The sequence below is a fragment of the Lethenteron reissneri genome, chromosome 44 (assembly GCF_015708825.2).
Source record: "Lethenteron reissneri isolate LAM-NWPU_2019-01 chromosome 44, ASM1570882v1, whole genome shotgun sequence".
Classification (NCBI taxonomy): domain Eukaryota; kingdom Metazoa; phylum Chordata; class Hyperoartia; order Petromyzontiformes; family Petromyzontidae; genus Lethenteron; species Lethenteron reissneri.
Genome location: NC_083822.1, coordinates 2,200,821 through 2,215,245, shown reverse-complemented (window position 1 = coordinate 2,215,245; position 14,425 = coordinate 2,200,821). Strand labels below are relative to the sequence as shown.

At 46.4% G+C, this 14,425-nt stretch overlaps 1 protein-coding gene across 1 annotated transcript in view; it reads right to left on the bottom strand.

The window, feature by feature from the left end:
• Window positions 1–14,425, bottom strand: part of LOC133353671 (glutamate receptor ionotropic, NMDA 2C-like) — a 280,052-nt gene that overhangs the window by 65,436 nt on the left and 200,191 nt on the right. The window contains exons 7-9 of the mRNA XM_061570100.1: window positions 8,283–8,451; window positions 7,594–7,747; window positions 5,306–5,431 (exon numbers count right to left, since the gene is read on the bottom strand). Of these exons, the coding sequence (XP_061426084.1) occupies window positions 5,306–5,431; window positions 7,594–7,747; window positions 8,283–8,451 (449 nt within the window). The remainder of the gene's footprint in view (window positions 1–5,305; window positions 5,432–7,593; window positions 7,748–8,282; window positions 8,452–14,425) is intronic.

Genomic DNA, 14,425 nt, shown 5'->3' with positions numbered 1-14,425 from the left:
ACCTCCGATAAGCACGGTTGGATACGTATGGTGCGTAAGAAGTTCAACACACATACACAGCCCAGTGGTATTTCTTCTGGGCCAGGGGTTTTGGAATTACCTGATGGGGGAAGATATCTCTTTCTTTAATAATTAAAATGATGTCAATTCCACATCATGGTGCAGGATGATTATGTCATAGGAAACCAAAAAGAATCGTTTAATATATTTAAGTATTGTACTTTGCACTGTCATATTTTTGTACTGTTTGTTGCTGTAACGTTCTTACCTGCCCCTACTGGACATCTGTGAAAAAGAGCTTTATAGCTCATCGGATTCCTCCAGTATAAATAAACATTCTGATTCTGAAGTCTGTCTTGAAAACTCTTTAGCCCAACACTATTTCTGGCCGTTTACCCTGCAGGTTCGGTTTACTTCCTGCTTCCCACACGGCACATTTGGATATACGGATGGAATGCGCCTTACAAATGTGAATTTGTGTTTTAATGAGAAAGCACCATAGGTGGGAGGATGGGTTAAGGCTCCCTGGCTGGAACTCATAAGTTGGAATTTTCACACTTTTGAGCCATACATGCCAAACCCAATAACGTTATCTTAACGTAGTTTTGCTAATGTTTTAAATATGAATATAGTAATGTTACTACAGACACAAATTATGTCAATGTAGATGTTGCAAATAATAATACACAAGAACCCGGTGCAGGCTGAGGCCCACACTGCATCTTCCGAGGCACCCGTGCTCGCCCTGAGCTCCCTCGAGTTTCCCAACAGGACGGGGGGAAGAAGAAAAGTAAAATCTACACGGCCTACTGAGAACAACTTTAACTATTTAAACTTTTTTTTATTTTACCAGATATGGCCCACTGAGCTTATATAGCTTTTTTCAGAAGTGACCTGGCCACAAATGAAAGCTCAACGAAGTGGCTTAGTACTCTAAACACATGTATTTAAATGTGGAGGGGAAAACCGAAGGACACGGAAAAAATCCACGCGACCACAGGGTGAACATGCAAACTCAAAATATACAGGCGTCAGGGTCGGGATCAGGATCGAACCCACGACCTCTTGTATACCAAGCGAGGTAGTTTACATCTTGCCACCGTGGCACTCACGAGGAGAAGCGGTGGGGGACTCGTGGGATCAGGGCTGGCCCTCACTTCATCACTGTGACAGAGACGAGATAAGTGTCAGCTTAATTACGCTCTTAATACTCTAATACTTAAATTAATTACCTTGTCCAGACATAGGAACGTCATAGTTCAGGTGGCACCGCTCATGGATCATTTTATGAGCTCAATGGGAAACTTCCCCCCATCTGAAATGTTCTCACCGTGAGCCTTTAGCAAATATGATGGAGGTCGATGCTTATATATGTTTTAAATGTCGTTGGTTGTGCACGTCGTTACGTGTTTGCTATGTGTGTGTCAGTGGACACCCTGGACATTGCTTGCAAATGGGGAGGTCTATCTGAAGGGAATTTCCAGGCAAAATATTATAATAAACAGAAATAAGGTAGTATTTAAGTAAGAAAAAATCCAAATAAATTACAGAAACATTATTTTACAGGAACTGGTTAAATCAACAAAACCATTTCATCAATTAAGATTCATCCATGTCCTATAATTTCAGTTTCCCCCCGAAATAATAACTCTGTAATCATGTAAATGCTTTCATTTACCCAGGCAAGTAGCACACGGTGTGTGCTTCTAGGATGCGTACTTAAGTGATCAGAGTCTACACAGCATCTGCTGTGTTGCTTCCTACAAGCACCCCGCTGCCCTTCAAGTGTCTCTCTCGCAAGGTTCGATTTCTGTGATTCATCGAGCCCTGATTATTATAAGTTGCTGCATTACAGGCACGCGCCGCCACGCCCCGCAATACCAATTTCATTTACTCAGGTGACCTAGGTTATAGAGATGACACTAATGCATCGCATTACCACAACCTCTGGCATGATGGGAAAGCAGTGCCATGCAGCGACCGTGCTGGCAATGGGTAGTTATAGGCAGTGGCCAATGTTCTAAGGCGCAGTTACACTCAAAAATAATTTAGCAGAACCTGGGACATACTTGAGACCAAATCTGGCAGCGACATCTGCTGAAAAAATATTGCATGCAAAGTCCCACCTTTGTGGCGGCGCTGGAGAGATGCTTTCACGTGAGACGCGGATTCACGTGCACCACGCCCGACACTTTGTGTGCTGCATCTTATTGCGTAAGGTGTCCCTGGGCCGCGTTCGTTGGTGAAACCCGAAGAAGGCTGACAGGGGAGCACTTGAGAGGTGCCAACGTTGCAGATCTCGTCAAGGTACATAAACCATCACGCGCGAGCTCCGGTCATCCTCGCAGCGGATTTGGCCAGTCATCTAACGAGGGCGGTCACCGCATCGCACACTTTCAGATGCGCTACTGCGGACGTCTGGAACGCTCTTCCTTCAGATATTAGGAAGCCACTGGAGCTATGCACTTTTCAATTTAGATTGAAAACTAATTTCTTTAAAACTGCTTTTTGCATTTTGATTGTTGTCCTTCCCCCCCGGCACCTCCGATTAGCACGGTGGGATACGTAGAGTGCGAAAGAAGTCCAACATACATGCATGCATGCTTACAAAAACCTCACCAAACCAGCCAAGGGACGTTCCATATCCGTAGAACGCGGCTCCCATGACGTGACCACACAAAGGTCCGTGGAGGCAACTTCAACCCGATTCGTTCTCTCACAAACAGGCCGAGGAGAGACCGGGTCCAGTGCTAAGGAGCTGCTGTGCTGGGCCCTGCACCGCCAAACGTACCTTTGGCTCCCCACCAAAGGTCACTCTCCTTAGTGGTGTGTTGCGTTACAGTGGCCCCCACACAACAGCTCTACTGCCCCCCCCCCCTCCGATTAAACAAAAACGAAAGTACTAAGCTAAATTTTTTATTTTACCAGGTACGGCTCACTGAACTATATATAGCTCTTTTTCAGAAGCGACCTGACTGTCACAAATGATAGCTCAACGAAGGGGGAAAACTAGAGGACCCGGAGACAAATCCACGCGACCACGGGGAGAACATGCAAACTCCATATATACAGGCGTCAGGGTCGGGATCTAACTCACAACCTCCTGCATACCAGGCAAGGGAGTTAACATCTCACCACCGCGGCACCCTTTTTAGAGAGGAGCTGTAGCCGGGTCCAGGAAAGGCCTGTCTTGAGGCTTGGAGCCAACAATAACTACAGCCTCAATACAAGACCTACTCTTTGCAGACTGTTTTGTCTCATCCACAATGTGTTCGTCCATAACAAACAATTCGTACTCACCGCCATGGTGGGGTATTTTTCATTGAAATTAACCGTTGTGCTTCCGCTCGAATGCCAAGATGAAAGTGAGTGATGATGGGTAATGGACGGCGCGAGTTGGACAACTCTGCATCATATAGAATGAGGGACAAGTTGTGGACACTGGCTTAGATGATCAAAAATATAACGGTCGTGCTGCCTACGCAGCCCCGTCCAGAAGGAGGAATGCAGGAAATGAATTCCGCGCATCTTTTGTATTCCACCTTCAAAAGCCCTCTCTGGATTCAGCTGTGAAATGCATTCCGAAACGATTTCCATAACCAAACCTCGGATTCATAAAAATCCACACACCTCTTCCAATATATACACATATATACTTCATTACTGTACACCCCAGTATTCCCTGAAGAAGGCCTGTAGGCTGAAACATTGATGCTTTTCTTCGCTTTGCAGTGGCTGTGAATGGTGAATGGTGTTGTGTGTGTGGTGCTCGCCGAAGCAGCCGTGCGTAAGTGTGCAGGGCTCCATTTGCAGCAACCGAATTTGTAAAGCAGCCCCCCCCCCCGTCCACATAGGGAGGTGACGCAAAGGCTCCCCAGTCCTCAGTGCTGAACACTTGAATTTGCTTGCAGGGGTGAGCAGTGTGTGTGCGTGTGTGTACAGTGGTTACCTCGCTGCGCTACGAACCCAGCGACCCGAGTTCGATGCCTGCTCACGACCACCAACACCAGTGACAATTATTTAAACCGGTTCTGAGCCTCCTCTAGGTCAACTTAGCCTAAAACGAGTACCTGGTGCGGTGTGCAAACATCATCACAAGGGAGACAAAGGCAGCCAGGCGTGTTGCTGGCCATCCAACTTCTTGTGCCGGCCGTTCATAGGTGCTCTATAACAGCACTTGCCCCAAGTCTGTTATGGTTATAAGGGTGATCTTTGTCTTTTGTGTGCATGTAGAGAGTGCAGCGTTGGACTGCACATTACGCCGCTTACATACCACGGCCACAGAAAGCCCACGTTCGGCCTTTACACCAGATGATGTAATGTTTACAAATTGCATGCAAAGCACTTATGCAAAATTCCATCACATAGTATTCAACTTATCACTGTTACGTTCAAGATTTATGGGTTGTCCCATTATTTTTATTTTAAATCCAAGAAGCTATAATTTCAGATGTAGGCTTTCACAACCGACTTCGTGATCTGGGCATTACGTCAGTTAGAGCTATAACCCTCCACCACCCGACACAACCAAACAAATCAAGTTGTCACCTAACCCGAACAAACGTGCCAATAGAATTAGTTTTTCAGCAAAACCGGTTACACTGAAAGGCCTCGAGCTCTGAGCTCGTGGCTAATATCTGTGATGCTGGATGTAATCCTCCAGCGAAATTTGGTGCATAACGCATGGCGAGATGTTAACTACCTTGCCTGGTATGCAGGAGCTCGTGGGTTCGATCTAGACCCTGACGCCTCTATATTTGGAGTTTACATGTTCTCCTCATGGTCGCTTGGATTTTTCTCCGTGTCCTCCAGTTTTTCCTTCCACATTTAGAAACAACGTGCACTTTAGAGTATTTGTCTGCTACAAATGTCCACATGATAAGCTACTTCGTTGAGCTATCATTTGTGGCCAAGTTGCTTCTGTTAAAGAGCAATATTAGCTCAGTGGGCCTTACCTGATAAATAAAAAACATAGTTTAGTTTTTTTGTTTTAGTTTAAAATTCTAATCGCTTTTTAACGTCACCGGTTTTTGCTGAAAACAAAATCGGTGGGTGCATTTGCCACACGTGACAACTCGATTTGTTTGGCTTTGTTCGATGGTGGACGATGCATAGGCCCTATTTGACATTGTACTCGCATGATGACCTAATTCGAAAAAAAAAATTGGAATAAAAAAATTGTGATTGACTTTGCCACCAAAGAAAAATAACCACAGTTGCCTTGCGATGCACAGTAGGAAATGAGGATGTATTTCTTCCGTGACAACGCGAATTCCTTCACTTGCATTGCTTTATTATCACCTACCTTTCCCACTCGCCAGGTTTCTGTTGAACCCCACTGGGCTCAGGTATTCGAAGAGCCACACCGCGATGGCGGACAGCATGAGGCAGAGGATGAACATCATCACCCAGACGGCAGCACTGAAGGGCTCTGAAAGGAAACCACAAAAAATCCCTTGAGATGTGTTCGTTCGTTCGTGCGTTCGCTCATGGGGCGAGGCTACAAGGCCCCTCTCCGGTCAAATGGTGCAATGCTCCGCGAAAAAAAAGCATCGCCAAGATAAGTGGGATGCTTTTGCATAAAATCCGAGTTGGCCAAAAGATAATGGTTATTTTTTATGTGCGAGTGCAGTCGAGGCATCATTCGATGTCTACCATACATCTGCCAGTTGCGTACAAATGCAAAAACATTACAGTGTTCTCTGTGAGTAAATCTGTCAAATTGTAAAAAAATAAAAATGACAGAGGCGTGTGCGCAAGCATACATAAACGCATGCATGGTGCAGATAATATATGGAGTGCACCAAAAGGGTTTTACAGGTGTTCACAAATGGGAGTTTAGTTTTTTTACCGGAGAATGAACTGATTCGCAGACTTCTTAATAATATGTTGGGAGCATAGTTTTGTCATTACTCTGAATACGTTTTTTTATTGTCCTCTGTAGCAATACAGGACGAGCATAATACAGATGTGGACCTCTAAAAACAGACCACGGATAACAAAACAGACTGAAGCATCGAGTCTGCAGTGCGACTCCTTATACATGACAGGCAGAGAGGGTTTTGGGGGTCCATAGTTGAGTACACTTTGGTTCAGTGGTATTTAACTCGATTTACGTTAACACAGCTTGGTGATTGAGTGAGCACTGTAGTGACAACGCTGCCTCGTGGATACACCGCGACAGGGTGACCCTGACATCATGTTCAGGACTCTTGCCAGTCCGATTCTGTGAAGCCACTGAAAAATGTGTGTAAACCGGTATGGCTGTGTCCACAGGCACTATTCTCCATTTCTACACGGTGGAAATATGTTAATTTCCTCGTTGGTATGAAGGTCATGGGTTCGATCCCGACCTTGATGCCTGCTGTATATTTGGAGTTTGCATGTCTCTCTCCCCGTGGTCATGTAGATTTTTCTCCAGATTCTCAGATTTTTCCCTCCAGATTTAGAAACGTGTTAGAGTATTTGGGTGCCATAAATTTCATGAATAGCCACTTTGTTGATCTATCATTTGTTATGGTCAGTTCGCTTCTGAAAAAAAACCTTACCTGGTCAAATATGAAAAAGTTTATTTTTATATCGAATCAAAGGATGTAGTGTCTCATCTTTTGGACTCGGGAATTATCACACAAAATCAAGAAGCCAACATGGCCGATTTCTTTGATGCCACCGCATCTCACTATTGATTCCTCCCTTCTGTTGCACAGTTAACACGTGACCTCTTACGGCAACGGTTCACACCATCTGGATAAAGGTCCTCCCATGGGTCGCCAACCCCTGGGTGCCACTACCAACGCCTGTTTTGGTAACCAGCCTCATCGTGCAGAGTGCGTGCGTCCCATTTATTGAGAGGCATTCTCGACTCCTTGATTACATCTGCAGTACACGTTTCTCCCTCCAAAACTTCCAACTTGCATATCCCAGGCTGCCATTAAATTCCTATTGCCCTCTGTGTTGCACCTTTAATCCAAGGCCATAGCTACTTCTGGAGTCGGTGCGAGTTGGTGAAGAGGTGATGCCCAGGACCGGCTCAGGTGGCCATGGTTAACCCTTTCCCGTTCCGAGACGTCTGCATGTTGCAGGATGGGTGTCCCTGTTAACCTCTCTGGATCTCGGAACGCACAAGCGGCTCAGCTTTAATTTTATTTAGAGAGGCGTAGCGCCGTCATTTTTAAAGCCACTGTACTTACCGCAGAGAACCGTAGTGGCACGACTGCCGCACTCTACAATAGCCGGGCCAAACCGTCCCACACACCCTCCCGCATGGCCTTGTGGGAGCTTCTGTACTGATTAAGTTCTTTAATTTTAGTTTTTCTTCCAGTTTCGTTTTGATGATGTACACGTACATGTTCAGTTATGAATCAGAAGAAAAACTGATGACACACGTCCATCATCGGAACGGGAAATGGTTATAAGCAAAGTTTGCCAAACCGCTGAACCACCGCTCCTCCTCCTTCTCATCCTCCTCCAGTAAAACTCACAATTTGTGCACACTCTGCCTCACAAATTACATCTGAACTTGGATATGAAAGGCTTCCCTCTCAACAGGGTGGGGGTGGAGGGGGACACAAGAAGATCACGTGGAGGTCTCACCGAGGAATGCAGAAGGCGACACCGTCCCGTTGCTCCTGGACACCATCACGCTTATCCCGGTCTCCACGAAAGGCACAGAGAAGTCAACCACCTGCGAGCGTTCCTCGTTGATGGTGAGTGAGCCAACCGCCATGTGCGCTCTCTTCTGCTCCACCTGCAATCCCGCATTCGGACAGAACATGTGACACCTGGTCACTATTGAGCACGACACCAGGTCACTATTGAACAATCCACCTATCCATTCACCCCTGCCTTGATTAAAGCACACACCCGATTTGATTCAACAATCACTTGTTTGTTCTTTCATATTCCCATGTTTCTTTGTTTTTCCTCGTTTGTTGTGTATTGTTCGTAGTCTTAATTGTTCCCATGAACCTCAATGTGACATTTGAAGTCTGATTTGTAAGGAAAATAAATAATCAATTTTTTACACGCACGATTCACTGCATGCATCATTCATATTACCAGAATATTTATTTATGCTTGAGGAATCTGATGAGCTATGAAGCTCTTTTTCACGGATGTCTAGTAGGGGCAGGTCAGAACGTTACGTCATCAATTTAAGAATAAAGTTTAATTGATGAATGAACATCCCGATCAAAAAAAGTGAGTTCGACCCATGCACAGCTGTGCGAATGTCAAACTGGACCACAGCCGGACCAAGTGATGAATTCAGGGAAGACACTCACCTCTCCAACCATGCCATTCCACACGCCCTGTATCTTCTTTCCATGCTTCCCGTTCACCACCAAGTAAAGGTCGTAGGTGAACCTGACGGTGGTGGAGAGCTTCCTGAGGATGTCGATGCAGAAGCCTTTGCAGCAGCGCTTCACGTAGGGGCTCTTGTCCCCCGAAGTGCTGTGGGAGCCAAGAGGGAGACATGCACAGATAACGCGAATCGATAGATCAAATCACGGTTAGCAGTTATGTACACACGTATTTTGAACTTCTTTCGCGACGTACGTAGCCAACCGAGCTAATTGGCGGTACGGGGGGGGCGAGGACAACAAAAACTAAACATAAAAAGCAGTTTTCAAATAATGAGTTTTCAATCTATATTTAAAAGTGCATAGCTGCCAGTGGCTTCCTCATATCTGAATGAAGAGCATTCCAGATGGACGCAGAAACGCATCTTAAAGTGCATGATGCAGTGACCGACTTTGTTCGATGGCTGGCCAAAAGCCGTTGCTGCGACAATGACTGAAGTTCACGTGATGGTTTATGCTCCTTAACGAGATCAGCAAGGTATTGTGGTTCATTTGTGGCAAGCACTTTGTAGATAATGTTAGAACTATAGGCTAGTAGATAAATGATAATTTATGATTAAGAGTGCACGATGGTTTTTTTATGGACACGTGGAATGTCAGTAAATTAATTTCCAGTGTAGATAGCGTCTCCGTTTAAAAGTCGATTGTTGTGATGCAGGATAATGAATGCAATATAATGGAAACAATCGGCCCTCATAAATTAGAATAATATATTGTATACATTCATTAATTAATGACATTAACTGATACTTTGTTCTCTGTGGTGTCATGGTACCTGTTCAAGGAAGTATGGTTAGGTGACACGGTTAATGTATGTATGTTGAACTTCTTTTGCACTGTACGTAGAAAACCATGCTAATCAGAAATGCGGGGGGGGGGGAGATCAATAAGCTAAAGACAAATTCTCACTATGGGGACCTCATTTGCCAGTAAAAATATGATAATTGGTTCTTTACCCTTCTATCTGGCAACAAAACTGACACCTTTTTGCAAGGAGTCATGTTTGCATAGACCGCAATACCTGCAGTCATAATACAAACAAAAGAACATAACTCTGATAATGTGCACTGTCCTTGAAGTTGATTGGTCCACACCCGAGACAGCTTTCCTTCGAGCCTAATCTCATATGGGTTGGACCAGCCAAAAGGCGCACCTAGTGCGCCTTTTGGCGTCATCTGGTCCAACCCATATGAGACTAGGCTCGAAGGAAAGCTGTCTCGGGTGTGGACCAATCAACTTCAAGGACAGTGCACATTATCAGAGTTATGTTCTTTTGTTTGTATTATGACTGCAGGTATTGCGGTCTATGCAAACATGACTCCTTGCAAAAAGGTGTCAGTTTTGTTGCCAGATAGAAGGGTAAAGAACCAATGACAAATTCTCACTTCCTCGTTTCTTATTTCGAGGCCTTTAAATGTTTCTCCGATGGTGTTCAGCGTATTTCCCAAACAAAACGTAAATGTCTATTGCTATATTTGGTTGTGAGAATTGCTCTTCAGCTTGGTAGTGACGACAGTGGTCCCCCGGATCAGAAAGGTTGGGAACCCCCCACGAATGTAGCATTTTAGTTATTTAAGTAAGTAAAACTCAAGTTGTACATAGCGCCAATCACACCGCACGGCACTTTACAACACAATCCCAGTAAAAATCTTAACATTAAAGCAAAGAGAAAAACAACCCCTACACAGACGATTGTGCAAGAGAAAATAAATGTGTTATCAGATGAGCCTTAAAAACCTCGCCTGACATGAGCATTCCTAATGGACTGGGGGCAAGACATTCCACAAGTAAGGTCCCCGATTATTGAATGCTCTATCGCACATTGAAGGCAGATTTGTCCTTGGTACCACTCAGGTGTCTGGATTTGGCGGATCTAAGTTCCTGGACAGGGGCATACGGTTTCAGCAGATCGCCAAGATATAATGGAGCTAACCCCTTTCGTAGCCTTGAAAGGACCAAAACAAAAAATCAATATCAATAATTAATAGTAACCAAGTTATTGAATAGGTGCGGCCAAAATTACTTATGCCATCACTTCATCACTTCCTGTATTTTTTGCAGATCGCTGCGCAGCCAACGATATCGACTGGTGGCGCTCCACCCCCGTGGCTTTAGGCTCTCCTCCTGGCTGCTGACCTCTGCTTGCACAAATCCAATTAGGTAGCCTGCCCCTATTCCTTCGCGTACACATGCTCGACCGAGAGCAACCAATAATTCACGAATTCCGTCTCCATTGCTTTTGCCCTCGCGCTTCATTCAGAATGCACAAGTTACTTGCCTTGCCCTGCCGTGAAATTCCAATAATTTGTGCATTTACTTTATTACAAACAGAAACACATTTATCTGCAGGACCCTTTTTGCCAGTATTAATATGATTTTTAAAAAGAAAATGCTTTACCCTTCATGTCAATAATACAGGAGATGTTAAGATGTTCAAACACCAAATAGACACCTATTGCAAGGTAACACGTTTGGACATCTTAACACCTGTATAATTTCCAGAAATATTACAAGAAACACATTTATACACATTGCATATTTTTACATTCGTGTGATAATGCTCATTCAGCAATTCAAACAAAATTCTAATTGGATTTCAACAAATTCTGCAACGGCCCCGTATGAGTAAGGCTGTTATTCGTCAACAGTTTGTTAACTATACAAACGTGACAATTTCCACTGACCGTATGTTTCACACGGGTCAACTTGAGACCTGGCGTGGCTTTAATACGCAACATGTTACAGGCAGTCCTTAACTTATGAACAATCATACTTATGAATAACCGCACTTACGAACCATGAAGAAACATATATTTTTTACATTGACTTAAAACACAAACTCTCACTTGCAAATTGAACCGCGGAACTATTTATTCCAGCTGAATGATCCTCCGCGAGATGTAATGAGTCAGCTTCGTGCCAGGAGTGAGTGCTTGTGTATGGGAGCATTTAGATATATGTAAATTACTGTTACAACTTACGAACCATTCGACTTACGAATGGGGCTCAGGAACTACTGTATTTTCCCGCATATAGCCCACATAGCCCACATACGCATACGCATATAACCCACGCATATACCCAGAAAAAATGCGTTTTGTGTAAAACAAATTTCAGATAGCCCGCATCTCCATATACCCCGCATGCATTCATATCTTCAACGTCGTCACCGCAGCTTAATTCCATCATATTAATACGAAGTTTACATTTGTAATGCATTCCACTATCATTGTTAACATTAAAATCATAACGTGCACAAATAATTCAAACTAACCGGAAACGAGTGAACTTAAAACAGTAAATAAGTAACAAAAGTAAATATCCAATAAAAAAGTGACACGTAACTAGTAGATAAGTAAGTACAGTTTTAGCACTGGTAGATTGCGCACTGCGCAAACAATAGCGGCACTATCGTACCGCAATTCCCTCGCCCCCCACCTCTCCCTTCCCCCAGCTCTCCCGTCGCCGGTAAACAAACTGCGCCCACTTCAAACATTGTCGTATCATTGTACAAACAATTCGAATCATTTAAAACGTGATAACTTGTGCAATTTTAGTGTGAGTGGTTTATTCAGCAGTGCTTTAGTCTAAGGTAAGTGTTGCATAGTGGATAGTCCTACCATGAAAAAATCAAACGAGTTATGACATGTCACAAGTGTAAAATACTTTTTGGGATAGCCCGCACCTCCATATACCCCGCAGGGTCTTGTTTTGTTTGTAAAAAGTGGTATACCCCGCGGGTTATATGCGGGAAAATACGGTAATTGTGTTCATAAGTCGAGGACTGTCCGTACATGTGAAGTATTCAGAATGACGGCAGGAAACCTCTTGACGGGTAGCACACTTTTTATTAAACTTTGACTTGTCTCGATACACCGTGTGGTCACTATTCTTCACACTACACACACTTCACTGACACGTGTGGTCACTACCTCTCCCACTACACACTTCACTGACACGTGTAGTGACTATGGCTCACGCTGCATGCTCACACTGCATGCTCACACTACACTCCAGCCCCGTAACGTCCGTGGAGCCTACAGACCCACCCCAGCTTGGGCGTGGGTCACAACCTCTGGGTCCCGAGAGCCGGCCCTCACACGGACGTTCGGCCCCGGGTCTCAGGGTCCCGCCTCTGGGTCACACAGAGCCCCGGTCCTTACAAGGACAGCGGGACTAGGTACCGCAGGGCCCTATCTCTTCCTCCGCCGTCTTCAATCTTCGCTGGTCACCAACTCCCCGAGCGCCCGCGCGCACCGCCTTATATAGCCCTCTTGCGGACCGCGATGTGAGCGCCCACTAGTCGGCCAATCACGGCGCGCTATTCCTACGATCCGTTTTCCCAGCGCGTGTTACCACTACACAACCAATCGCCCCGCGCTGCCACACGATCACTCCCTGTCAGCGCGCGTCACCAACACACAGCCAATCACCACCACATAACCCATGACCCCGCGCTGCCCTGTGATCTCTCACCGTCAGCGCGCGTCCCTGGCACACAGCCAATCACCACGCGCTGCCCCACGATCCCCACTGTCAGCGCGTATCACCACTACATCACCCCCTCCCACATAGCTCGCAGCCGGCCCGGCTGCTAAACAACACAACAACAACAACAATAGTAACACAACAAAAACCCAACCCCCCCCAGTGTGCCCCGTAACACAACAACAACAACACAACGACATAACACCAACAACAACCTATGTACAAACCGACAACAACACGCAAAAAATACCAACAACAACACACAACACCTAGACAACAAGTTATGTACAAACCGACGAACAACGCAATAAAAGCAAGTCCGAGAAAAAGAACGTGTCCAGTGTCTCTGAGACTATCGATCCCCCCCCCTCCCGCTCGCTCCCCCACTGGGGTGCTCGAGCGGCCGAGCGGACGGGGAACGCAGTGACGAGGTTCTCCAGCCGCTTCGGCTTCTCGGTCCATCGTATGGGACGGGACGCTGACGACCGTCTGGTGGCTCCGGCAGCCCTGGAAGGCGCGGATCGGGCCTGGAAGGACCGGTCGCGCCGCGGGGATCCAGCCGCCGGTGGTCAGCAGCTGTCAGTTCCGGGACACCTGGGATCAGGCGGAGACATGTGAGGATCAGGCGGAGACAATTCCCCCCTTAGGTCGTCGGTCACGTCACATGCTCGGCCCTCATGACACAAAGGGAGGCCATATGGAGGCGAGAACGGTTTCAGTCGGAGGGGTGAACGTACCAACGGCGCTTTCCCCATTTTATCTGAACACACTGGGGGCGTGCAACCCGCACGACCTCCACGGGTCCCCGCCATGGCCTCAACAATTTAGGCGACGTAGCCAAAGGTGCCTGAGGGCAGTGCAGCCAGGCCCTGTCGCCTGGTTTCCAGTTGTGCACGGACACCTTCCGTGCACGCAAACGCTCGTTGGCAATTTGGCGAGCCCGCGAATTAAGCCGTGCGGCCTCCCGTGCCTCGGTCAGCTTATGAATGTTAAATTTAATATGTTCAGCCAATTTCGAATTCATTCGTGGCGCGGACAGTCCCAGCTGCGTTTCCATGGGCGGGTCGGCTTCCCGACCATACATCAGATAGAATGGGGAAAATCCCGTTGCTGCATGGGGGGCCATTCTATACGCGGCGAGGACCCCAGGGACCTGCAGGTCCCAGTCAACATGTGCCTCACACACCTGCTGGCACAGCATAGAAGTCAAAGTCCTGTGGAGTCGCTCCACCATCCCGTCTGTCTGTGGGTGGTACGGGGAGGTACGCACCTTCTTAGTACCCAATAGGTCGCACACCTCTTGCAACAATTTACTTGAAAAAATTTTCCCTTGGTCGGTCAGCAAGCGTTCGGGAGCCCCTTTGTCCAGAACATAGCCCTGGACAAAGGCGTCCGTCACAGCTGCCGCCGACTGGTTGGCGAGTGGCCACACCATAGGCCACCGGGTAAAGTATTCTACACCAACCAACAGGTACTTGTTACCCCTAGGCGTGACTGGAAAAGGCCCCAAAATATCGAGCGCCACGAGCTCGTTAGTGCGCGAGACCTGAATAGATTGCAGTGGTGGATTTGACGCC